This window comes from Peromyscus maniculatus, chromosome 22 (genome assembly GCF_049852395.1).
Source record: "Peromyscus maniculatus bairdii isolate BWxNUB_F1_BW_parent chromosome 22, HU_Pman_BW_mat_3.1, whole genome shotgun sequence".
NCBI lineage: Eukaryota > Metazoa > Chordata > Mammalia > Rodentia > Cricetidae > Peromyscus > Peromyscus maniculatus.
The window spans coordinates 7,038,813-7,064,739 of NC_134873.1; the positions used below are offsets into that span (position 1 = coordinate 7,038,813).

At 38.9% G+C, this 25,927-nt stretch overlaps 2 protein-coding genes and 1 pseudogene across 2 annotated transcripts in view; all 3 read right to left on the bottom strand.

Annotated features, from left to right (window-relative positions):
- The window catches only part of LOC102926602 (uncharacterized), a 46,152-nt gene that overhangs the window by 13,732 nt on the left and 6,493 nt on the right, over positions 1-25,927 (bottom strand). The window lies entirely within an intron of this gene.
- Positions 17,053-20,079, bottom strand: LOC143270308 (uncharacterized). The gene has a single exon (XM_076559739.1). It carries the CDS (start codon positions 20,077-20,079, stop codon positions 19,102-19,104), a length of 978 nt encoding a protein of 325 aa, XP_076415854.1. The 3' UTR covers positions 17,053-19,101.
- LOC143270290 (uncharacterized) lies at positions 20,130-21,009 on the bottom strand (annotated as a pseudogene).

Sequence of the window (25,927 nt, forward strand, 5' to 3'; positions counted from 1 at the left end):
GGAGTCCATTTGACATGTGAGGGGTGGATACAAGTAGATGACCTGAAGCTTACAAGACTTCTTAAAATTTACATAAAGAGGCACAAGTTTTAGATATGTTAGCATTACTACTATCTGTAATATGTATTAATATCCACATTGTAGGAAGCACAGTAAACTCATGCCCTTATGTTATAGTAAAAACTTGGAGACCCAAAATGATTCAGGGTTAAAAGCATGAACACTCACTGTTTAAGGTGATCTCAGAGAGGACAGGAACATTCTGTGGAGCAGAAGGGGAATAGCTCACTTGATCTTGATTTTAAATATGAAAAAAAGAAGGGTCTTCTCTCTCTATCCAGAAGTTTGGATGTATGTAGATTATTTTGGTGTTTTAGCTCAATAAGAAGAACTTTTAAGTCTGTACCTCAAAAACAACCAAATGGAATTTAAAATCTCAAGCTGTGACTCTAACAACAGAAGCAAAGCTTTCCCAGGGCTAGATTAATAGCTTATCAGAACTGCATTGATTAATAAGACTTTGAGCTTTGAAGTCTTAACATAAATGTAGCATGGTGAGAGACAGAAATTTGAAGCATTATTCATTCTTTTTATATCCCTTACATCAATATCTTATCATAATTTAAACATTGACATCTTCACACCTTACATAAACTTGCATTTACACAATTCAAAACCCCTTCCTTAAAATATTTCAAGGATCTTCAAAACCTAAGCTTTAAATGTTACACCTTTTTCCATCCAAACATTCACAATGAGACAGAAGTCATTGTAACACAATTATCCTTAAAAAAAAAATAGCAGAAATTACACTGACATAGGTTTTATGAGTTTCTCTCCTTTGGAGTCTGATAACAGGGTAAATGGTGACTAGACTCATTAGTGGCTCCAGGAAAGTGAGGCCTGTGAGCATATTTTTACATATGAAGAGAACTGAAAAGGCAGCTGAAGCCTTGGGAAAGCAGCTGGGTGCTTGCTGCTGATAAAGCTAGCTAGTCAATATCCTCAGAGATCTGAGAAGGATACATGATAACTGGAAATATAATGTCAATGATCTATGTATCAAACAAAATGAGAGTGACCCTTTACCTATACAGGTTACCATAGTCTCCAGTGTAGTCAGAAGATTTCTCCAGTCCTGCCTAGCCTGCGGTCACACAGCCACTTATAAAATAATTATTCAGAGGCTCATATTAATTATGAACTGTATGGCCATGACCTATGACTCAATTTTCTTGCTAGCTAGCTCTTATAACTGAACTCAGCCCATTTCTATTAATCTATATGTTGCCATTGTTCCATGGCTTTTCCTGTGTGCCATTACATGCTGCTCCCTGGACAGCAGGATGGCTCCTCTGCCTCTGCCTTTCTTCCTCCTGTCTCTTCCTGGATTTCCTGCCTGCCTCTAAGCTACCTTGCCATAGGCTAAACAGCTTTATTTATCAACCAATCAGAGCAACACATATTCACAGCATACAGAAAGATATCCCACAGCACTGCAGTGGTCTCCACAGTTTCAGTGGGGACAGTAGTTTTAGGTCTTCAGCTGTCAAACAAGACAGCATAGGTGTAGCAAGAACCAACAAATGTATATATCTCAATTTATTAAGGGGTGCAATTGGAATGCAGACTCACTAATACAAAGCAAGGTAGACATACTGTTCATCCATTTATGATCCAGCTGCCAATCTCTTCAAGACCAATGGGGACCAACTGAAAGCCATGCTCCACCTCCTGACCCAGTCTGGATGACCCAAGAATATAATTGACAACTCTGCCTCAGCTCCTAAGGGGTCACATATGCAGACAAAGCCATAGCCTATGACTTGTGCCCCAAAGCCATTGGCTAAATGGAATTAATTCCCAAAATACACAGGACTTTGGCTGCCAGACAGAAGTCTGCAATTTTGTTCTGTGGAGGAGCAACTTGGGGGAGTGACATTACTTTTATTAGGCAAAGAATGGCAATGAATCCAAAAATATTCAGTTTGAGCAGAGACCAGACAGCAGGTAAGGCATAGAGCAGTTTTATCAGTGGTTAGTTGCTGTGGGATGGTCTTTCTGCATGCTGTGAATATGTATTGCTCTTGTTGGTTGATAAATAAAGCTATTTTGTCCCAATGCCAGGCAGAATAAGGTTAGGCATTCCATTCAAGCTAAGTACTGGATGAAAAAGGGTGGAGTCAGGGCAGAACCTGCAAATATACATCAATGGATAGAAATGGGTTAATTTAAATGTAAGAGCTAGCTAATAATATGTCTTAGCCATCAGCCAAATGGTTATGATTAATATAAGCCTCTGAGTGGTTATTTTGGAATATGTCGCAGTTAGTGGTACCACAATTTAGACAGAGTTGACCTGTGCTATCTATATTCTTCAGATAGCTTAATGGTTCCTTTTCTGTTCGGGCAATTCTATCTGTAGTAAGGAGCTGAAACTTTTTTTTTTTTTTTTTTTAGTTTTTCAAGACAGGGTTTCTCTGTGTAGTTTTGGTGCCTGCTCTGGAACTCACTCTGTAGACCAGGCTGGCCTCAATAGCTTAAACATTTTAAATGCCATATTCTGCAGATCTCTGAGGCATTTGAGAACCACTTGTCTATTAGGTATGTCTGAGTAGACAAACTTTGCTTGCTTCTAGTCACTTATTTTAAGATTAACTTTGAAAATATATACATGGGGCTAAATAAGGCTTATTCTTATAATTAATTATATTAGTGTGTAGAATGACTATAAGTATAGTTCTGAGAATATGTAAGAATTTAATCATTTAAAAGGTGACTAACCCTTAACTTATATTTCTTAATTATCTAAATGTTACAATAAGTTAGGAGCTTTCATACGACTAAGACTTTACATTTCAATTGGATTAAAGGTGATTGACCATTAACTGGCATTTTGTAATCATCCCTAACAGGTTACAATAAGAGAGTAACTTTCATAAGAGTAGGAATATATGTTCCATCCCTGTTAGGTTTTTGCCTTAAAAATGTTTTCATATTGGGGGTCTTTTAGTATCAAAATAAAACTTTTATGCCTCAGTATAGTCCATATAGAGGCTGGCAACTTTACTGATCCTTTTATAGTGTACCATGAATGAAAATGGGGGCAGTAAAGAAACTAAAATACACATTCTGAGCATGAAAAGGTATTTTCATGTCTAGTTTCTTGAGTTCTTTACATATTTTGGAGATCAGCCCTCTTTCAGATGTGGAGTTAGTGAAGATCTTTTTCCATTCTGTAAGATGCTGTTTTATCTCACTGACAGTGTCCTTTACTTTACAGAAGCTTTTGAGTTTCAGGGTGCACAATTTATTAACTATCAATCTCTGTGTGACTGGTGTTGTAATCAGGTAGTAACCTCCTGTGCTAATGCATTCAAGGCTACTTCCCACTTTTTCTTCAATCAAGTTGGTTGTTACTGGATTTATGTTGAGGTGTTTGATCCACATGGTCATAAATTTTCCCAGTAATGCACAAGGATGACATCAGCTAAGACCCTTAGCAATAGTATAGAGGGTTCCTGAACTGGCCATGTACTGTGATCAGATTGGTGACCACCCTAATTGTCATCAGAGAGCCTTTATGCAATAACTGATGGAAGAGATGCAGAGATCCACAGGCAAGCACTAGAACAAGTGCCAGGAATTTTCCTGAAGAAAGGGAGGAGGGATTGTATGAGCCTGGGGTTGGGGGAATCAAGGTCATGTTGGAGAAACCTACAGAGACTGGTGACCTGAGCTGGTAGGAGCTTATAAACTCTGTACCAACATTTAGCAAGCCTTTATGGGACCAACCTAGGCCCTCTGCATGTGTATGATAGCTGTGTAGTTTGGTCTGTTTGTAAGGCTCCTAGCAATGAGATCAGGACATGTCTCTTGTGCTTAGATGGCTTTGGGAACCTGTTCCTCTTGTTGAATTACCTCAACCAGCGTTATTCCATGGAAGGAGCTCAGACCTGCCTCAAGTTGATGTACTATTTTTTGTTTAAGACCACTGGTGTCTTGTCACTTTCTGAATTACAACAGAGGAGAAGTGGATGGGAAAATGGGGATATTGGGGGTAGGGGGAGGCAATGGGAGGAAGGCATGGAGGAGAAACTACAGTTAATATGTAAAATAAATTTTACAAGTTTTATATATAGAAAGGCAATATAATGGTTCCATATAAGCATACATTTGTGGAATTATCAAGTCACATAATTAATACATATATCTACTTAAAAAATGAGAGAGGACTAGTGTGAAAGAAAAAGAAAGTTGCAGAAGGATTCTGAATGTAGAAAGGATATAGTAGGAGGAAACATTAGGAATGAGTTACTTGAGTCTGAATTCGACTTAACAGAAAGTTGGAATGGATGAAACCTTCGTTGTTTGGGAACAGGAATGGAAAGGAGACAAAAAGTGGGAAAAAATGCTCAATGTGCTGCATCCCCTCAGTTTCCTTGCTATAAAATAATAAATAAATAAATAAAACCTTATTGAAGCATGACAGTAATACTGAACCAGTGGCATCTCCATCTCATGAAAACACTGGCAGGAGAAACCTGCATAGATGGAAAGCCAGGAGCAGCTCTGACTGTTACTGGAAAAGGGCAGCACCTGTGACATTTCTTAGTGCTAATGTGTCCTCTGTTCATTTTTATATATTCTTTTAAACTTGAGAAGCAACAGAAATCTCCAAATTATTTTAGATTAGAATGTATTTTTATACAAAGATAAATTCCTAAGGTTACAAAGTTATACTCAAACTAAGAAGAGTTAGAGATCTATGTCTAAAATTATAAAACCTTAATCTTATAAAAGTGCTAAGCTTGTTGTAAACTGTTAAAGATAATTAAGACATGTAAATTAATGACCATTCACCATATGAGGATCAAATCCTTTAAAGTGCTCAAAGCTAACTTGTAGTCATACCAAGTACAAATAAGATTCATTTTAAAAACAAGTCTTGGCCTTCTATATATGTTCTCAACTTAAGCCTCAAACAATTAACTAAAAAAAGTGGGCTTAAAATCAGGTATAGTGAATAGCTGGTTGCTTGATGAAATTATGCATCTATCCAATAACTCACTAGGAAAATAAGAAATTATATCTAATAAATAGATCCTTTAAAAAACAAATTTTGTAGTGTTTTATTATCAAATGGTTTTTTGAAATTTACATTTTTGTATAAAATAACAAAAAATGAGTGATAACAAACAACATGAAAAAACATGGACACATTTTTAAAAACAGGAGTAAATTGAAATCAAGAAAGTTTTTAAAATATTTCTTCTTGTGTGGAGCGTTTACCCACCAACCCCACAGCTCCCCAGAGTTTTCTTGAGTGTGGACAGCAGGAAATATTAGATAGAAGGATTTATTGTGGAGATAAACAGACAGAAAATAAAGGATAGCTTCAAGAGGGCCTGGAACCTTTTCCAATGGGCCCTGACTGTCTCTGCCCTAGGGTTTTTATAGAGACACCAAGGGGTGGAGCAAAAGATCTCCTCCTCCAGCACAGCCAAGTGCAGACCATGTCAGACACCTGCACTCAGGCCTATGGTCCTAATCATCCTTAATGCGGACATGCTGGGTAAAGCCACAAGGAACCTGAAAACAGGCTCCCCCATTCTTTATAATATGATGGCCAAAAAATGAAACCATAATTGTATGTTTTCAAATGTCCTGGGAGGCCACTGGGGAGTTATATCAAAAATTCAATCAATAAAATTAGATTATTGCAGTGGGTAGCCATTCCAGTTTTGATCTGGAAGCTCCAACCAGCATTGAGGTTTAGGTAATTGTCATGCCTACAAGTTGGTGCTGAGAGAGGACACTGAAGACATGAGATCCAGATAGGACAGCTCTCTTGGTTCCTGGACCATGGCTGCTGTAGGTAGACCTAGCTGAGTTTTCCTGAGAGGTTAGGAAAAAGACTAAAAGGAGATTAGATTTAAGGTCCTTGTTTAAAAAAAAAAAAAAGAAAAGAAAAGAAAAAGAAAAAGACAATTACTAGTTTTAAATACTTTACATTGTATTGGATTGTTTTATATTGCATACAAAGTATATATATTGATATTGTTAGAAAATGCTATATGTATATTTCTTTTGTGCTCATACCATTCATTTAACAATGTAGTGCAATTTTCTGATCCTTAAATGTTATTTTTACAAACTATTAGGATATAAAGAAATGAAAGTTAGTAGTTAGACATTATAATAGAAATTGTAGTCATATTAGGTTTGTTTTAAAAATTGAGGAGATATATTTTAGATACACAGGTCATCTTCAAACCCTTCAGAGATCTACAATATGGCATTTAAAATGTTTTAATAACTTAGAAATTTTTTTTGTTGTTATGACTATGGGACATGTTGGCTCCTGGCAGTACCAATCTACTTCAGGGAAAATATGGGCACTGCAGAAACTGCATATGGAGTTAACTTTCATTGTGACAAAAGTTAGCCACTGGACAACATAGTATCCTCGAATCAACAAGACAAAATGGACAGACAGGAAATGAAACAAAGGACTACTGATTCTTGCCAAAACAAGTGTGGTTATGGCTTTATCAAAAGGCATCTTCTGAGGCCAGGACAATATGGCACCATCCCTGAAGTGGCCTTTGCAATCCAGAAAAGGTACAGTGCCCTTTTCTTCAAAAGCAGCTGAACATGCAGTGGGACGATGGCTTCTGTTGTGCAATGGAACAGCAGCTGAAACAGTAATTCTTGAAGAGTAACTAAGCTCACACCTCTCAATAGTAGACTGGCATTTAATAGAGGGATGTGAAGAAGAACGGGATGCTGAGATGAAGCCACATATACACAGGCAAGAAGAATGGACAGCTAAATTCAAAAAACATCAACAATTTCCAGAATTTAAAATCCTGAATCATGACAGGACACTAGTGGAATTCAGGTGTTTCTGGTACATGGACTGCTCTCACCCAATGTGAGGTCGAACTATTGACCTTGTGTACATCCTACTTCACAAATGAGTCTGTCAGATATGCTAAGCCTATAGGCTGAAGATGCTGACCCAACACTGTGGAGAAACCTTGGGTGACTGTCCAGAAGGCTGGCTGTTTCTGTCAACTCACAAATTTTTTGAAAGTTGCTTGCATGCACTTGCTGTTTTTATTTTTGTTAGGTAATATCATTTTCCATCTTGGATCTCTGAGGGAGTTGAAGATTAGTTAGTTATAGTTGAAGACTAGTTAGGATAGAAAGTGAATTAAGTACATTTTGGACTTACCAAAATAGGATAGATAATGGAATTATTTTCTCTGAATTTGTCAAATACAAATTGACTAGACATTGTTTAGGTATTTATTATTTGTATATATTGTATATAGTTATTGTACTTTTGTATATAGTTTTTCCTATGTTAGTTATAACCGTTTTCCATTTTTCTTTTTATTAAAATATAAAAGGAGAAATATTGTGATATTTTATTTGTACTGAAATGTGATTTTAATTGTATGTTAATAAATAAAGTTGCCCGGGGGTCAGAGCTATTAGACCCATAGCAAAAGCTGGGCGTTGGTGGTGCATGCCTTTAATCCCAGCACTTGGTAGGTAGAGCTAGGTAGATCTCTGTGTGTTCAAGGATACAGCCAGCATTGGAGACACATGCCTTTAATCTCAATACCAACCATAGAAGACCTGGAAATATGTACAGACAGGCAGTGACGAGGCAGTCATGTGGTTGGGTTTACAACCAATGAGAAGGCAGAACAGAAAGACAATACAAAGACAAACACACAGGAAGTAGGTGTTCTAGCGAGAGGTCTCTTGGCTGAAGAGGCTAGCTGCAGCAGGCGGGTAAGGCTACTAGCTTTGATCTCTTGGCTTTCTTCTTTGCATTCATTGGTTCTGTGTTTCTTATTTAATAAGACAGTAGGTTACATCTACGGGTGGGGGGAAGAAACAAGCAAAATATGATAAAGATCTATCAATGGGAGAAAAAAAATGTCTCTGAAGGAGCTATTGAAGAGTTCTGTTGTAAATTTTTTTCTCACTGACTGGCTAAGGCAAACATAAGGCCCTAGGAAAGTTGTGATCAGAAATGCCAGCCTCAATGCCTCCTAATGAGGCAGGTGCGGTTCTGATTTGGGGCCAGTGTCAAATGAAGGAGAGACACCTGTTGGCCAGCTTAGGAAAGACCAGAAACCTCCCAATGTCCCATAGTTGAAAATGTAAAATATTTGTACACATTCTCCCATTGCAAAAGCAAAAAACTTTGTTCAAACCTCCCAGGCAAGAATTTGTAAGCAAGTCTGGTAAAAGAGATCCAGTTGACTCTCAGACCCGAAAGAACTAAGGGAAATGAAGTCAAAAGGCTAGCTTGCAATAAGGGAAATGCATTCTGGGAAAGGTAGATTTTCCAAAAAAGACAGCGACATTGCTCTGAAACATTTTTGTCAGCTCGAAAATACGTTCATGGTAAACTTAAAATACAGCTTTTATAAAAATAAGGAGGAGGAAAATCATCTAAGAGTTTGTCAGTTCCAATGAAAAATTGAAAGGATATGGAACTAGGTGCTTCGAAGTTTGCGGCTCCATTAGTAAAATGTCTTATTAACCCTAATAGCTGTGCAAATTTTTTACGGTAGTTGGATGACAAAATGCTACCTTTAAGAGCAAACAAGCCACTTTAAAATCCTTAAAACAAGGGAAAGCAGTTTATATACTGGATGTCGTCTTAGATATGAAGAAACTTTGCCTTTTTTACAAACGGCCTGCAATGAGTAATTCCTTTGCAAATCTAATAAGGAGACAAGGAGACAGGCCTTCAAAAAGAAACGACTGCTTTATAGATGGGAACAAACTCCAGAAAATCTATGTCTTACAAAAGAGTTGCTTCACCTGAAAGTTCCTTAAAAGAAATCAATGCTAAATGTCACAGTTGCTAATATCAGGAGTTAAAGCTAATGAAGTGGAAATACTAAATCCTGAAAATGCTTTTTCTCAAAGTAAGCTAATAAAGAAAATGTTTCATGAAAGAACATCTATTCTTGAGTCCTTTGAATAGTAACAGTTTTGGAAATATTGGAACTAACAACAAGCAAGTAAAAATGTTTCAACAAATTCAAGACACTATTCACAAAAGAAAGCTGCCATACTTTGTGGGCCATATTAGAGCTCACTCCAGTATTCCTGGTCCTTTAGCTGAGGGTAATGCAATGGCTGAGCAGTATCCCAAGTGCAAATAACTCAACAGTCACATGCTTTTCATTAAAATAGCAAAAGATTAAGAAAGCAATTCAATCTTACCAAAGAAGCAGCTCATCAAATAGTTAAATGATGAGGGGTATGTCCAAAATATTTTCCTGGCCTTCACTTAGGGTAAACCCTCGAGGTCTTCTTACCAATCATCTATGGCAAATGGATGTTATGCATATTGCAGAATTTGGCAAATTAAGATATGTACATGTGACCATTGACACTTATTCAGGATTTCTAATGGCTAGTGCATAACCTGGGGAAGCTACAAAACATGTAATTATTCACTGCTTGAAGTATTGTTCATATATGGGTATATGAAAAAATTATTAAAACTGATAATGGTTCTGGATATAGTAATAAGGCATTTCAACAATTTTTTTATATTTTATTTCATTTTTATGTGCATTGGTGTTTTTGAAATGGGTGTCAGGGGTCCCCTGAAACTGGAGTTAAAGACAGGTGTAAGCTGCCATGTGGGTGCTGGGAATTGAACTCGGGTCCTCTGGAAGAAGAGTCAGCACTCCTAAGCCGTGAGCCATCTCTCCAGCCCATGTTTCAACAATTTTGTACCCAATGGGAAATCGTGCATAAAACAGGTATTCCTTATATTCCTCAGGGACAAGGTGTTGTGGAAAGGGCTCATAGCAGTCTTAAAGTACAACTTCTAAATATAAAAATGAAAAAGAAAGAAGTTTACCCTCAATCTCCACATAATGCATTAAATCATGCTCTTTTTGTTCTGAACTTTTTGAATATGGATATCTATGAACAGTCTGCCGCATTTAGATTTTGGCATCCAAGTGACTTTTGCTCAAGTGAAATGGAAAGACCCCTGCTCAGGATTATGGAAGGGTCCTGATCCTGTTTCAATATGTGGTCAGGACATGTTTGTGTTTTTTCACAAGAGGAGAATGAAGCTCGGTGGTTACTGGGAGCAGAGCATCTGGTAAGAAGCGTGGAACTAAGGGAGGGTCAGATCCAATGATGTTCCTATAAAGGAACCAGAATAAAAGTGACTCAATTTGTGTTTCTGAGGTTTTGTCACTGGTTAATGCAAACAGTGAGGAAATAGAGTTCTGAGCTGTGCCGATTTGGGCTTTACCAGCTCCTTTAGAAAAATACTTTATATAACCTAATAGTGGTGCAGTCTTTGTCGAAGAGCTTTACAGCAGCTAAATACGGTAATTTCACCCTCAGTGAGAAGTTTTTCTGTAGAACAAAACAAAAGTACTGCTGTAATAGAAACGTTTGTCTGAATTGAAGCACTTAGGGGAGCTATTATGAATTTGGGTGAAGGGACAGCCTCTAGTTAAAAACCGTATACCACTGACACTGCATCTCTGCCTGTTCCAGAATGGCTGAGAGAACTGGCAACTTTGGGGTGTGGCTTCTTCCCAAGAATGTTACAGTCCCCTAGCAATAAGTATCACAACTCTATAATGACAACACTCACTGAATCCCAGTGTTGTATAGCAAAACTGACTATAAACTCCAAACTTTAGAAATGATGTACATACTTCCTGTCTAGTTAAGAGAATCTTTCTAATAGAGATAGTGATAATTAAAAGTAAAAACCAGAAAAAGATGAAAATAAGATATGTGAGTTTGAAGAAATTATTCTCTTGTTAGATCTCTGTGTTAAGAAATCTTTGGGTGTTTGCTAAATTAGATATATGCTAATGATAGCCCCATATAACTTTGTAAAATAGATCTGTAGAGTTCCTTTAAGAATAGAAGCTTGAATGAAGTATCTAAGGTAGTTTTAAGACATGTACTAATAATCTTGTAAGACACCACTTGTAAGTGTAAGTTTAAATAAGAATATGGAATGAATATAAGAAGTATATAAGAAGTAATAAGAAATATATTTGCTAAAGTAGTTCTATAGTTTCCTTAAAGAATATAAATTAGTAGATGTTAATATGTAATATGTGAGTTTGTAAAAATGTATAAATGTTGAGTGTGAGTTTATGCTTAAGCACATGTTATATGTGACTTTGTAAAAGTGTAAATATTGAGTGTGAATCTATGCTTAATGTATATGATAAAAGAACCTGAGACACAGAAGGTAGTGTCTAGTGGACTGCAAAGTAGGGAGTCTCAATGGTTTCCAAAGCTTCAGAAGCTGCTAAGAAGCTTAGAATGGTGGACGCCAGAACCAGCACAAGGCATCTGGAGCTGAGATCTGTGGAATATCAATGCAACACAGAAAAACCTGAGCTAACATCAAAAATGATGCAGTTTAGAATACTACTTTACCTAAAAAGGTCTCTGTCTGTGAGAGCAAAAGTTGTAGAGACGCTTGTTTGAACTAAAATTGTTAACTGCAAAAAGATTTGGTCACAAATGTCTCTTCATATTTGGAAGTGAAAGCCTGATACCAGAATTTATTTCTTGTTTGAACTTTTGGAAGTTAAAATGAGATAAAACTACAAAAAGATTTTGGTTATGGATTTCTTCATATTTGGAAGGCTAGTACCAGAATTTATCATTTGAATTTTGGGACTTAAGAGATGAAATGAACAACAGAGATTTCATTGCAATGGGACAATTTTGAGTTTGTTTATAGTAATGACCTAAGAACTGTTTTCTGGAATTGGGTTGAAAATGGAACTGTTTAAATGAAGAAATTTATTGTTTCTATCTTGACTCAAGATGCAGTTTAGTGTATGCATATATGCTGGTGATCCATGTATTGTTCTGTGTTCAAAATGTAATTGTTTTGTGGAAATGTTTATGTAAACATGAAATGTCTTATGGAACTGGTTTTGTGTTGTAAATGGAAAAGTTTGGATTTTCTAACTAAGCTTGTGATTTTGCATAAAAAATTATAAAGAAAAGGGAGAGTTAATATTCCTTAGTCTAATTAATTAAAAAATTGTTTGAATGGATTAATGTCATGTTTTGTTAGTAAGAAATGCAAGTGGTGTATACTAAGACTATTTTTAAAGTGTAGAGTTTTATGAAACTGCTTTTGGATGTTTTGCTAAAAGTTTTCAAAGTGTTAATGGTTACATTGAGAATACTGCATTTCAATATCGGTTTATATAAATTGTGTAAGTTTGAGTTCCTCTAACTAGGTTTGAGATTTTGTTTAAAAAAAATAAAGAAAAGAAGGAGTTATGAGTGAATTAAGTTTGAATGTACGTTTTCAGAAATTATGATTAACCTTGACATTAATGCACCCTGGTTTTGTGGAGTTAAGGTAATATTTAAGTTTGATGTGAATACACTGAAGTTTTTCCTATGTTCTGTTAGCAAGAAAATTCAAATGATTAAGAGCTAAATTTGTAAGACTAAAAATTATTAACTATATATAGTATCATATATGCTAATTCAAATGATTCTGTTAAGAGTTTGCTTTGTGTTGTAGGATTGGGAGATTGTGACTATGTATAGCATTATTTATGCTAACCTGTTAATGGTAATGATGAAGCTAAGAGATTCTTTAAGTTTGTAATTGCCTTAAGAGTTTTGGATTTAGAAAGGGCTTGAGGTAGCTAAGAGTGCTGTAGTCAACTTGGACCTAATTCAAAAGAGAAATGCAATCTTTATCATCTTCTACTCCATACTGGGAGATGTAACAGCTTGGAGATTGCTGTAATCCATTAAAAATTAGTTATTAATTACATATTCAGAAAGGGGGACCTGTGGGAGCCCATTTTTTGGTTCCTTGTGGGTTTACCAAGCATGCCCACATAGAGGATGATTAGGACCACAGGCCTCAGTGCAGGTGTCTGAGATGGTCTGCACTTGGCTGTGCTGGGGGTGAGGACTTTTGCCCCACCCCCTTGGCATCTCTATAAATACCCTGGGGCAGAGACATTCAGGACCCATTGGAAAAGGTTCCAGGCCCTCTCGAGGCTATCCTTTATTTTCTATTTATCTCCAAAATATTCTCCACAATATAAAACCTATCTAATATTTCCTGCCGCTCACACTCAAGAAAACCCTGGGAAGCTCTGGGGTTGGTGGGTAAACACAAAACAACCTGGGGGGCCTCTTCCAGGCCCCCAAATCAAACATTCTACAAACCTTTCCAGCCACTGTGGAAGAAATTCCTCTCCAGGACAACTGAATACACCAATGCCTAATGTAAAAATCAATGCTGCAATGCATGATAAAACACCTCTGATAGATGAATCACAATTTCTAAAGAACAAAATAAAACAAATATTTTGGCTGACTTTCATAAATGAACCAAGACCAAAGCTTACAATTCAAATTAATGGCCTGGAGGGCCTGAAAGACACAGGTACGGATGTGATTTTAATTACACCAAAACCATGGCATCCGAATTGGCCTCTTAAAGAGGTAGATGTCCATCTTCTAGGGATTGGAACCCTACCTGAGATAAAACAGAATTCAAGATGGGTTGAATGCATAGGGCCAGAAGGACAGAGAGGAAGGCTGAAGACATATGTAGCAGTAAATCCTTGGGGCCAAGATCTGTTACAACAGTGGAATACCCAGATTAAAATTCCTACACTCTCAGAAAAGGAATACAGATCAACACATGTTTCTAGGAATAACATCATAACATGCTATAAAAAAGTCACCAACTATTCAATCTGTACACAAACAGAGCACAAATGCTGTTGAACTCGCAGAAGTACCAACTGCCTTACCTTTAAATGGCTAACTAATAAACCTGTCTGGTTTATTATACAAAGACAATGGCCTTTGACAAGAGAAGTTACAAGCTTTAGAACAGCTGGTTCAAGAGCAGTTAAATGCTCAACACATTGAAGAATCTACCAGCCCGTGGAACTCTTCTGTATTTGTTATTTAAAAAAAGTCTTGTAATTGGAGAATGTTGACAGATCTGAGAGGTATTAATAAAGTAATTCAGCCAATGGGCTCCCTACAGACTGGGATGCCCTTGCCCTCTCTGCTACCCAATGAATGACATATAATAGTTATTGACTTAAAAGGCTGTTTCTTTACCATACCCTTATAAGAAAATGATGGAGAAATATTTGCCTTCACAGTACCTAATTATACTGTGATATCAATGGAAGGTCCTCCCACAGGGAAAGTTAAACAGCCCTACCTTGTGCCAATACTTTGTGCAAAAAACAGTAGAGATAATTCATGTAAAGTTTCCACATTCGATAATTTATATTAATAGTATATGAATGATATCCTATTAGCCAATCCAAAGTTAGACACATTAGAAAGCATTATTGAAGAAGTAAAAAAAAGTTTTGCTTTGCTGGGAAATGCAAATTGCTCCTGAAAAAATACAAAGAGGAGATTTCTACTAATTACTTAGTATATAAGACAGAGCTACAAAAAAAATAGATGCCAAAAGGTACAACAAAGGAGAGATCGATTGAAGACTCTTAAGGATTTTCAAAAGTTGTTAGGAAGCATTTCCAAGTTACTGGGTATCGTGAGAATACCCAAAGATGGACTACAAAATTTGGCTAATACTCTAGAAGGGGACAAAGAATTAAATAGTCCAACAGAATTATCAACTGAAGCTGAGAAGGAATTGGCTCTAGTAGAAAAGACAATTCCAGAAGGACATATGGATCATGTCGATCCAGAACTTAAATGCATTCTTGTCATATTCCTCATCCAGACATTCCCCCACAGGTATTTTGATGCAGAGGGAAGATATCTTTAACTAATGAGGAAATTTCATCACTATGGAAAGATAATGAATACTGGCAGAGAGCCTGCAGTAACCTTTTGGGAGAGATTAAAAACCATTATCCCAAAAGCAAGAGAATAAAATTCATAAAGAATACTGAATGGGTCCTTTCTCTTACTCTTGATTTCTCAGAATCCTTTCTTACATGTCATGTCATCTTTAAATCCAAACTTTCATTTTGATCAAAAATATGTTTTTCCAATAGCAATCTCTGAAGTCTCCAGAAGGAAGATGGGGCCCCAACAAGAACTCTACTCAATCCAGAATGATGCCATGATAATCATCATCATACTACACTCTTGCCAAAATTTCAGACAATCTTACGCATTACTCTGAGACTTGCTGTGGAATCTACAGTTAGTCTGAGATTTAACTATGTTTTAGCTTTCTTATATTACCCAAAAGAGATACCATCACCCCCTAAACCGCAGGAAGGAATTCTAAGAAAATGATGCCCCTTCTCCCTAAGGTTTCATATTTCTCAGGGTTGTGGGTGGTGGTTATAGGGTTGGGGGTGGAAGAAAATATTAAACTCAGTATTCTCCTTAAGAAAAGAAAAAGTGTCTCAAAAACGGGAAAGAAGGAATAGAATGGATAGGAAGAAGATATTATGGTAGATCATTGTATATGCTAGTAAACAAATTTAGTAAAATAGCAGTCTTAGATAATTTGCACTGTAATTTGCACTGTTATGGATTCTTATATGTGGATACTAATGTACACTATTTTTATATTCCTGTTTAAATAATTTGTATATTGATACAAATACAGAACTATATTTGTTATAATGTACATATATTTCTACTCTTATTGAAATATTTATATATTGATACAAATATAAATTTACATCTGTCATACTGTATGTATATTCTACTTCTTTTTAGGAAATTCTGTATATTTATATCTAATTAAGGTTATTATCATACAGCATATTGCACTATACATTCCTACCTCTGTTATACATATCTTGTGTATTGTCACAATTTTGAAGTCATCGTCCTTTACTATACATTTGCTTATAAACCTTTTTCCTTGTTTACATGAAGCCTTAGTCCTTAGAGTATTTAGGTGGATAAGACTTAGAGATTTATAGTCACCTATGCTTGTCCTCTCTATAGTTATGTTAGTTAGGTTATCCAGATTTAGAGATACATATGTCAGATGGACAGGTAATCTTCAAACACTTCATAGACCTACAGAAGATGGCATTTAAATAACAGAATTCTGTTGACATGAGGCACAATTGCTCCTGGCAGAAATAATTTCATCCCAAGAGAACATCGGGCTTCTAAGACATTTCCATTTGGAAGTTTGTGTTCTTGGTACAAAATGGCCTAATGAGCAAAGAACTACCCTTGCCTCAACTGCTGACAATATAAGTGTTGTCCTTCTTAGTTCTATATGAAAGAAGCCTTGGCAAGTCATAGAGAGCAATAGAATAAGGAGCACCCCTCCATGGATTCTGGATCAGCTCTTTCCTCCAGGTCTCTGCCCTGATCAAGTTCCGTCCTGACTACCTTTGATGACATGGAAGTGTAAGCCAAATAAACTGTTATCTCCCCAATATGTATTTTTTTCATGGTGTCTCATCACAGCAAATAAACCAAACTAAGACACCTACCTGACAACTTGCTCTAAAAAGAAATAAATAACCATTTGTGGAAAATCAAAAGAAGTTCTTAATGACTGAGAGACATCAGAAATGTAGGAAACACAAATTGGTGACCTATGTACAAAAAAAATGCAATAAAAAAGAGAGGTACTGTGGTGTGTTGAATGAGAATGGCCTCCCTTAGCCCATGTGTCTGAAAGCTTAGTCATCAGGGAGTGATGCTACTAAGGAGGAATAAGGGGGTGAGGTGTTGTTGGAGTAGGTGTGGTCTTGGTGGAGTAAGTCTATCACTGGAGGTGAGCTTTTAGGTTTCAAGGGCCAAAGCCAGGCCCACTGCTTTTCTCTTTTCCTGCTGCATGTGGATCTGGAGGTAGAAGTATCAGCTACCATGGCTGCCTGGGTGCTGCCAAACTCCCCACCATGATGATAATAGAATAACTTCTGAAACTCTAATGAAATGCTTTCCTTTAAAATACTTGTCTTAGTCATGCTGTCTCTTCACAGCAATAGAACACACTGAGCCAGAAACTGGTGCAGAGAACAGGGTACAGCTGTGACAGGCCAGACCATGCTGCTTGTTGGTAGATTGTGGACTTTGGCACGTTGGATTAAGAAAGTGGCTGAATGTTTTAAGGGAGGGATTGTAGGCCATATTAGAAAGAGCTTGGAGGCAGTGGTGCAGAGACAAATATAGACAATGATGGTCCTCTCAAGAGAAGTTAGTGGAGAATATCAGTAAGTGCCATAGAGACCATTCCAGTGGTATTATGACAAAGAATGTAGCCACATTGGGCCCTGCTTTCTGAAGGAGGCTAAATAGAAGAGGTTTAGATTAATGGCATTGGGAGACGAGATTTCAAGACAGACTAGTATTTATTCTACACAGTGGTTATTTCTGGTCACTCTTGTGGAGATTTACAATGAAAGGGAGCAATCTTTGACTACATGACAATCTGATACCTACTGAAATATCTCCAGCGCCCAAACACCCAATTTTAATCAAACCTCAACTCTCTGAACACTCAGTTTTCACGGTGAGATTCTGCATGCACACACACACACACACACACACACACACACACACACACACACACAATTCTGATAATCTGTCAAGTTTAGGAGTGGAGAAATGGCTCAGCAGTGAAGGCCACATATTGCTCTTGGCGAAGACGTTTCATCCCCAGATCTAACATGGTGATGCATAATCATGCCTACAACTTCTTGCAGAGGATCTAATGCCCTCTTCTGTCTTCTGTGCACACCAAACACTCGTGGAGAACATGCATACATGGATGCAAAACACCCATACAGTTGAAATAAAATAAGTAAATTCAGCAAATTAAAAACACTAACCCCAAATGAATTATATGTCACCATGGACAAACAGTCAGGCAAACATAGAAATGTGACAAGTACCTGTAGGTAAAACTATAAATTAGTAATTAAAAGAATCAAGGAAGTAGATAAAAGGCTAGAATTCCATGACTGTAGACAGAAAGCTTCATTACTATGTCAGTACAGATTTGAGCTATAGATTCATCAAAAGTCCAATAAAATGTCTACCTGTAAATCGTATCAACAACAGAAAAAATAAAAAAAGATCACCATAAAGAATAAATGATCTACACAAGACTGAATAAATAGCACACATATGCAAACTAATTCAATTCAGAAGTTCTTTGTACTATAAAGTATCTCTCTGTACCTATTGTCTGTTCTCATGGGCATGTAAAAATCTGAAGTTAATAAACCACTGCGTAATCTAACTTTGGGAGTTCTGATACTGACAGATAATGATTGGATCAAATTTGATATTGGGGCCTCCAAAAGGCCCACTCAGAACATTTCCCAACGTCAAAAGGTTACCTTGTCTCTCCCTTCATGATCTGAATTCAGTAGTACAATGAGAGCCTTTGCCACTCTTTCCACATTCTCCAGAAGGCTCACACATTTTTAAATTATCTCTAGAAAAATGATGGGCATTCTATGCATAATGTTCTATCCACAACATTCTCTGCCTTTGTTAAATATTGCACTGTACTCATGTTCATTGCCATAACTGACTTTTGGTCCAGAAGCTCAAAACTATCTACTAAGTCCATCTACCACCCTCCTGCCATCACCCCCATGTTCCACGCTGGTTATTTTCCCTTTCACAGTGAGTGTACACACCCTGGTGTATACTTGTGATATTGGTGGCACATCAGAAGTTGTAACATGTAAAGTGTTGCAGAGTCTGGGAATCACAGGGAGAGTGTAGGGAGTCATGGTGAGGATTGAAACATGGGCCTCTTCCCATCCTTCCATGCTGAAATGCTGGCATTCCATTTCAAGCAAGGTTATGGAATATAATCCAACCCTAGAAATACTCTGATCTTGTCAAGCACCTCTGGCTACTACCTGTGAGCCCCAGGACACACAGGTAGTCCACTCTGTGCTCTGGCTTGTTCACTCCCTAGTCGAGCCCTGTTCTCCTGGTACTTAGGAAGCCGAGGCAAAGGGGCAGGATTCAAGGGCTACAGTGTGAGTTCTAGGGCAGTATAGGCAACTGAGAGAGACTATATCTCAAAACACACACACACACACACACACACACACACACACACACACACACAGTTTATTTTATGGTACTGTCCAGTATGAATTTTTCATGACTTAGAAGGCTACTCTTCTGTACAAAGGTTTTGCTATATTGATTACATTCATAGGGTTTCCCTCCTGTATGAATTTTTTCATGACTTTGAAGAGTATTCTTCTGTGCAAAGGCTTTACCACATTGGTCACATTTATACGGTTTCTCTCCAGTATGAATTCTTTCATGATTGTGAAGACGACTCTTCAATGCAAAGGCTTTACCACATTGATTACATTTATAGGGTTTCTCTCCAGTATGCAGTCTTTCATGGGAGAGAAGATAACTCTTCTGTGTAAAGGCTTTACCACATTGATTACATTCATAGGGTTTCTCTCCAGTATGAATTCTTTCATGACATTGAAGAGAAATCTTATGTGCAAAGGTTTTACCACATTGATTACATTTATATGGTTTCTCTCCAGTATGAATTCTTTCATGACCTAGAAGGTTATTCTTCTGTACAAAGGCTTTACCACATTGATTATATTTATAGGGTTTCTCCCCAGTATGAATTCTTTCATGGTTGAGAAGATAACTCTTCATTGCAAAGGCTTTACCACAATGATTACATTCATGCGGTTTCTCTCCAGTATGAATTCTTTCATGACTTTCAAAATGACTCTTCCGTGCAAAGGCTTTACCACATTGATCACATTCATATGGTTTCTCTCCAGTATGAATTCTTTCATGACTTTGAAGATTACTCTTTTGTGCAAATGTTTTACCACATTCATTACACTCATAGAGTTTCTTTCCAGTATGAATTTGTTCATGACTGTGAAGACTATTCTTTCTTGTAAAGGCTTTAACACATTGATTATATAAATAGGGTATCTCTCTTGTATGAAATCTTTCATGACTGTTAAGATTTCTTGTCTCTGCAAAGGCTTTATTACATTGATTATATTCATATGGTTTCTCTCCAGTATGAATTCTTTCATGTCTGTGATGATCACTCATCTGTACAAAGTCTTTACTACATTGATTACATTACAGCATTTCTCTGGAGTTTAAATTCTCTGTACTTGATGTGGAAGACTGTCATATGCAAAGGCTTTATTCTTTTGATTATACTCATAGGGTTTTCCTTCCAAATGAGTTTTTTGGTGTTCTTTTAAAGAGCAATCAGATATAAAGGGTTTATCATGTTGATTACATTCATGGAGAGCCTCTTTGTTATTGGTTCTTTGGTGTGATTGACGATGCCTGTCAAGCCTAAAGCCTTTAGTAGATGACTCACATTTATTATTTTCTCTTCCCACATGAGATTTTTCACATCTTTGAAGATAACTTGAAGAACTCAGTGTCTGACCAGACTGATTGCATTTATAACATTTTCTTATACTGTGAGCCACACTACATATGCACAGTGAACCAGTAGAGAGAGATGAATTTCCATATTCCTGGACTCATTAGGTTTTTCTCCAATGAGAGTTTGTTGGTGAAATCCCACTGAAGTTGGAAAACCAAGTAATTGTAAACTTATATCACAGTCATCACGTCTTCTCATAGTGGGGAATACCACATATCTTTCATTTGTTCTGAGAGTGCCAGAAGTACAATGCTTCTTTTCATACCCATTATGCCCACATGGATTGTATCCAGAGTGACAGATGACACACCTGGGAAAGGAAGATAAAAAATAAAGGGTTTTCACATTGCATTCTCATAGTCAAATATTTTGTGTGTTATACAGAGACGGAATAGAGATTCGTGTTTCTACACCAAGACAACCTCCTGGTCTCTCATACAGTGCTTTTCTCACTAAACTATGCTATATCACTCACTACAAGTATATGAGCAACGCTAGCTTTAATACCAAAGGTTTGCTTACAAAAGGTCTTGGCCATACACTAATCCCTCATCAATGATATGATAATCAGAAGGCATGATGGTAATTGGTTGGACAGTTCTACAGCATCCCTGTTACATGGCTATGATTGAAACTGACATCTATTATGTAATTGTTTCCTTGTCTTGTCCTTAAAGGAATGCTTTGAAAACAGTTATCAGCTACCTGATATTGGAGTATATGGTGTTGTGACAATTTAATAATCCTCACAAAGCTATGGCTATTTCCACAGTTGCTTTACATTAAAATTTCAGGACACATTAACATTTTTTCAAACTGTTTGAAATCTCCTGCTCAAGCAGCCCCATTGCAGAAAGCCCGCCATCCGTGGTTCCTCCCCCAGAGATGTCTGGGACCATGCCTACCAGCTATTTAAGACCCAGCCCATACATCTGCCATGGGTGCTCTCATGATCTTTCTCCTGCTTTCCTGAGAGCCACCTGAGAGTGCTCTCCTTTGTGCTGTCCTGTTTGTTAAATCTGGGTTTATTAATTCAGTTTGCTTTGGCTTATTGCATCAGTGACAGAGGAACCCAGCAACCAGGGATTGTATACTTATCTTTGGTGCACTGGGCGGGGTTAGTAGTCCTTCCACAAACATGTGGTGTGGCTATGGAAGGACATTCATTCTCTCTCCCCATTCCACTTTTACCACACGGAATGAACAGCTCAGTAAGCCTCCCATTCCCAAATAAAAATGTCTTAACAAGTCCGGGACTGGTAGACAGGCACGGCAGCGGCGATAAGCAGATGCAGGAAGGCCTGCAGAGGTGGCGGCAGAGACATAGATGCCTGGCAGCAGCCCGCAGAGACAGACAGGCCCGGCGGCAGCAACAGACAGAGGCAGGTAAGCCTGGCAGTGGCGGCCGCAGCCAGCAGGGTCCTACAGGCTGGTGGCAGCCAGCAGAGATAGACAGGCCCAGCGGTGGCAACAGGCAGAGGCAGGTAAGCCTGGCGGCGGAGGCAGCCAGCAGGGTCATACAGGCCCGCTGGCAGGCAGCAGAGATGGACAGGCCTGGCGGCAGCAACAGGCAAAGGCAGGTGAGCCCAGCGGCCGCAGCCAGCAGGTACATACAGGCCCGGCGGCAGCCAGCAGAGACATATAGGCCTGACGGCGCCCTGCAGAGACAGACAGGCCCATCGGAGGCAACAGGCAGAGGCAGGTAGGCCCACAGCGGCGGCAGCAGAGACATACAGGCCTGGCGGCGGCCCGCAAAAGTAGACAGGCCCAGCGGCAGCGGCCGACAGGGACATACAGGCCTGGCGGCAGCTGGCAGACACTTACAGGCCCGGCAGCGGCCGCAGAGGTAGACAGGTACAGCAGTGGCGACAAGCAGAGGCAGGTAGACCTGCAGCAGCAGCGGCAGAAACATACAGGCCTAGTGGTGGCAACAGGCAGAGGCAGATAAGCGCGGCAGTGGCAGCCGGCAGAGACATACAAGCCCGGCGGCGGAGACAAGCAGATGCAGGTAGGCCCACGGTGGCAGCCAGCAGAGGTATACTGGCCCGGCAGAGGCAGGCTGGCACACCAGGCGGCGGCTAAAACACAATTGCAATAAAGACCAGAAACTGAGCTATTACCCGCTGAAGAGCTAGTGAAAACAAACTCTTAATCAAAACCTTGGAACAGGGATGCCTCTAACCTGGGGAAGAAGCTATCTCCCTGTGACAGAACCAGAACGAATATGAACACTCCATCTGAGGCCAACCCAGGGCCAAGATGCTGATCCTGCAAAACCCAACAACTTGGAGGTGTTGGTGAGACTACCCCGCTCAGCTGAAATCCATCCGGGAGAGGATTCACATCCCTACAGTTTGAAGTCTGAAGAAACAAGATCAGCTGAGGAGTTGACGAATGAACAAAACGTGATCTGGGAACACAGAAGAAGGCGCTGCCCAGCCACCAAACCAGAATCATGTGTATATAATTCACCGACTGAGATCATCTGCTCCTGAAAAAACGACCCAATAGCACCAATTTAACCAAGAACTCCTACTGAACCAAGACTAGAAATTAGAATGAGAGGCACTCTCAGACACAGACACCACCTGCACCGAGCAGAGGAAGAGATGAGTAGACGCCAGTGCAAAAATACAGGCAAAAACATAAAGACCTATATGGCAACATCAGAACGTAGTGATTCTAAACCTGCAAGACCTGAACATACCAAGACAGAAGAAACAGAAGAAATCAACCCTAAAAAATTACTTAAAGAAGACAATAGAGGCCCTTAAAGAAGAACTAAAACATTCCCTTAAAGAGGAAATAAAAACTTGCCTTAAAGAGGAAATAAAAACTTTCCTTAAAGAGGAAATGAAAAACTACATTAAAGAGGAAATAAAAAACTCCCTTGATGAAATGGAAGAAAAAATGAACAAAAAATGGGAAGAAATCAAAGAAACCAAGAAAAAGCAATTAAACAGATGAAAGAAACTTTCCAAGATCTGAAAAATGAATTTGAGACAATAAAGAAAACATGCTGAGGGAATAATGGAAACAGAAACCCTGACTAAACGAGCAGGAACTACAGAAACAAGCATAACCAACCGATTGCAAGAGATGGAACAGAGAATCTCTGACACTGAAGACACGATAGAGAAAATAGATTTGTCAGTCAAAGAAAACACTAAAGACAAAAAAAGTCATAACACAAAACATTCAAGAAATTTGGGACACCATGAAAAGACCAAACCTAAGAATAATAGGGATAGAAGAAGGAGAAGAATACCAACTCAAAGGCACAGAAAATATATTCAACAAAACCATAGAAGAAAACTTTCCTAACCTAAAGAAAGAAATACCTATGAAGATACAAGAAGCTTACAGAACACTGAATAGGCTGGATCCAAAAAAAAAAAAAACCCTTGCCACATAATAATCAAAACATTAAACACACAGAACAAAGAAAAAATATTAAGAACCACAAAGGAAAAAGACCAAGTAACATATAAAGGCAAACCCATCAGAATAACACCAGACTACTCAATAGAGACAATGAAAGCTAGAAGATCATGAACAAATCTTATGCAGACACTAAGAGACCATGGATGCCAACCCAGACTATTATACCCAGCAAAACTCTCAATCTCCACAATGACTGGCTCTCAAAATTCCAGCCCCTAGAGCAACTTATCTGGTTCAGTAACCCCTTGTTTTCCTGGCTTTAGAAACCCCTTATCAGTCATCCAATTGTGCTATATTTTATTTGCCTTATTCAGTTCCTCCAGCAGCAGAACACCGCTATGTCTAACACCACCACCAATCAGGTTTACTACCAAGCCCCAGACCCATCCAATGAAGACAACAGGCTCTTCAAGGCTTAGGATGACACTTCTCCATTATAAAATAAAACAGAGAGAGATATTGGGAGGCCCCACTAGTCAGAAGTTTCAGTCTACCATAGCTTAGCAGCTCTCCTCGGGCTCAAAACAATATGGAGGACTCTCTAAACCCCAGTGGGAGCTTCCTGATCTCTACCTAGCCTTATCTGAAGGATGCCTCTAGGCCTGGATGCCTGACTTACCTCAAGAATGACACTTGATACAGTTCCCTGCAAATGCTCTTCCCCTGCTGCCCAGCTGGTAATTAAGTAGCAGACTCTAGCTATTTTCATGGAGCTGTGCTGCTACTAATCCAGCTCTGTGGTAGGAGTGTGCCACCTAATGCAAATTAGATTTGCCCCAGATACCACCCCAATCCTATATATAACCTATACTCTGGAATAAAGTTGAGGTAACTAAAAAAAAAAAAAAAAAAAAAAAAAAAAAAAAAAAAAGAAGTCCGGGACCTCTTCCAACCTGAAGACTGCCTACTGAGTCACTGTAGTGCCAGGTGACTCCACCTTGTTTCAAGGTAGAGACAGTCATTGCCCTTGGAATTCTCCCGTGTGAGAGAGAATTCACCACAGAGTCCACCCCACACACAGCTCCCAGATGCGACTTGTGTACCTGCCCTCACAACCACATCCCCAGCAAATGGCTTGTGAATAAGTATTTGCTAAAAACAATTTCTGTCCCCAGAACCTCTGGAGTTGGCTCCTCCAAATTGGCCCAGCAAGAATACTGCCCCCATTCCTCTCTCTTCCCTGTTACTCTGCATCCTGTTCCCAGTGTACAGTGTGGGCACACTGTGATTCTAATGCTCCCATTCCTCTCCCTCCCCAGCTCTGTTTGTCTCTCTGCCTCTCTCCTTCCTGAAATATGATCTGGTCACACTGGGATTCTCCCTGAAATACATCCATTCTCTCTGTTCCTCTCTGCTCTCACACCCTGAACTACTGCATAAATGTCTCCAGCCTGTCTGTTTCCTCACTCCCTCTTTCCCTCCCACCAGAGATGCTGCCACCACCACCACACTACCACTACTACCACCACTAACCTCCACCACCTCCACCACTACCTCCACCTCCATCATAACCTCCACCAACTCCCCCACCATCAATACCTCCATTATCTCCACCACCACTACCACTGCCTTCACCTCCAGCACCACCTCCACCACTGTATCTACTAACTCCACTACCACCGTTGCCACCACCACCGTTGCCACCACCACCACAACCACCACCACAGCCACCACCACAGCCACCACCACGCTGCAGCCCAGGGCGTTCCCTGTTCCTATACTCCCCACCGCTAAAATTCTACCTGCCCACTTCACCCTTAAACCTGTTCTCCTTCAGTACAACACTCTGCTACACCTTCTTCCCTCCTAAAAATCTCTTTTTCCAAAATTCTCAACTCCCTGCTCTGACTTACTCAACTGGGCAGCATGTGCTGCTACTCTGTTTTTCAGTTTTCCTCTGCAGTGCCTTCTCTGAGATCTGGGTATCAGGATGCCCAAACTGCTAGGAGCCTCATTATAAAAAATTGTTTCTGTTAATGATGCTGTTTACTTTTTATGGGTGGTGGAATTGTGTGAATGCTGTTGCCACACATGTGTGTTTCTGATTGTTAA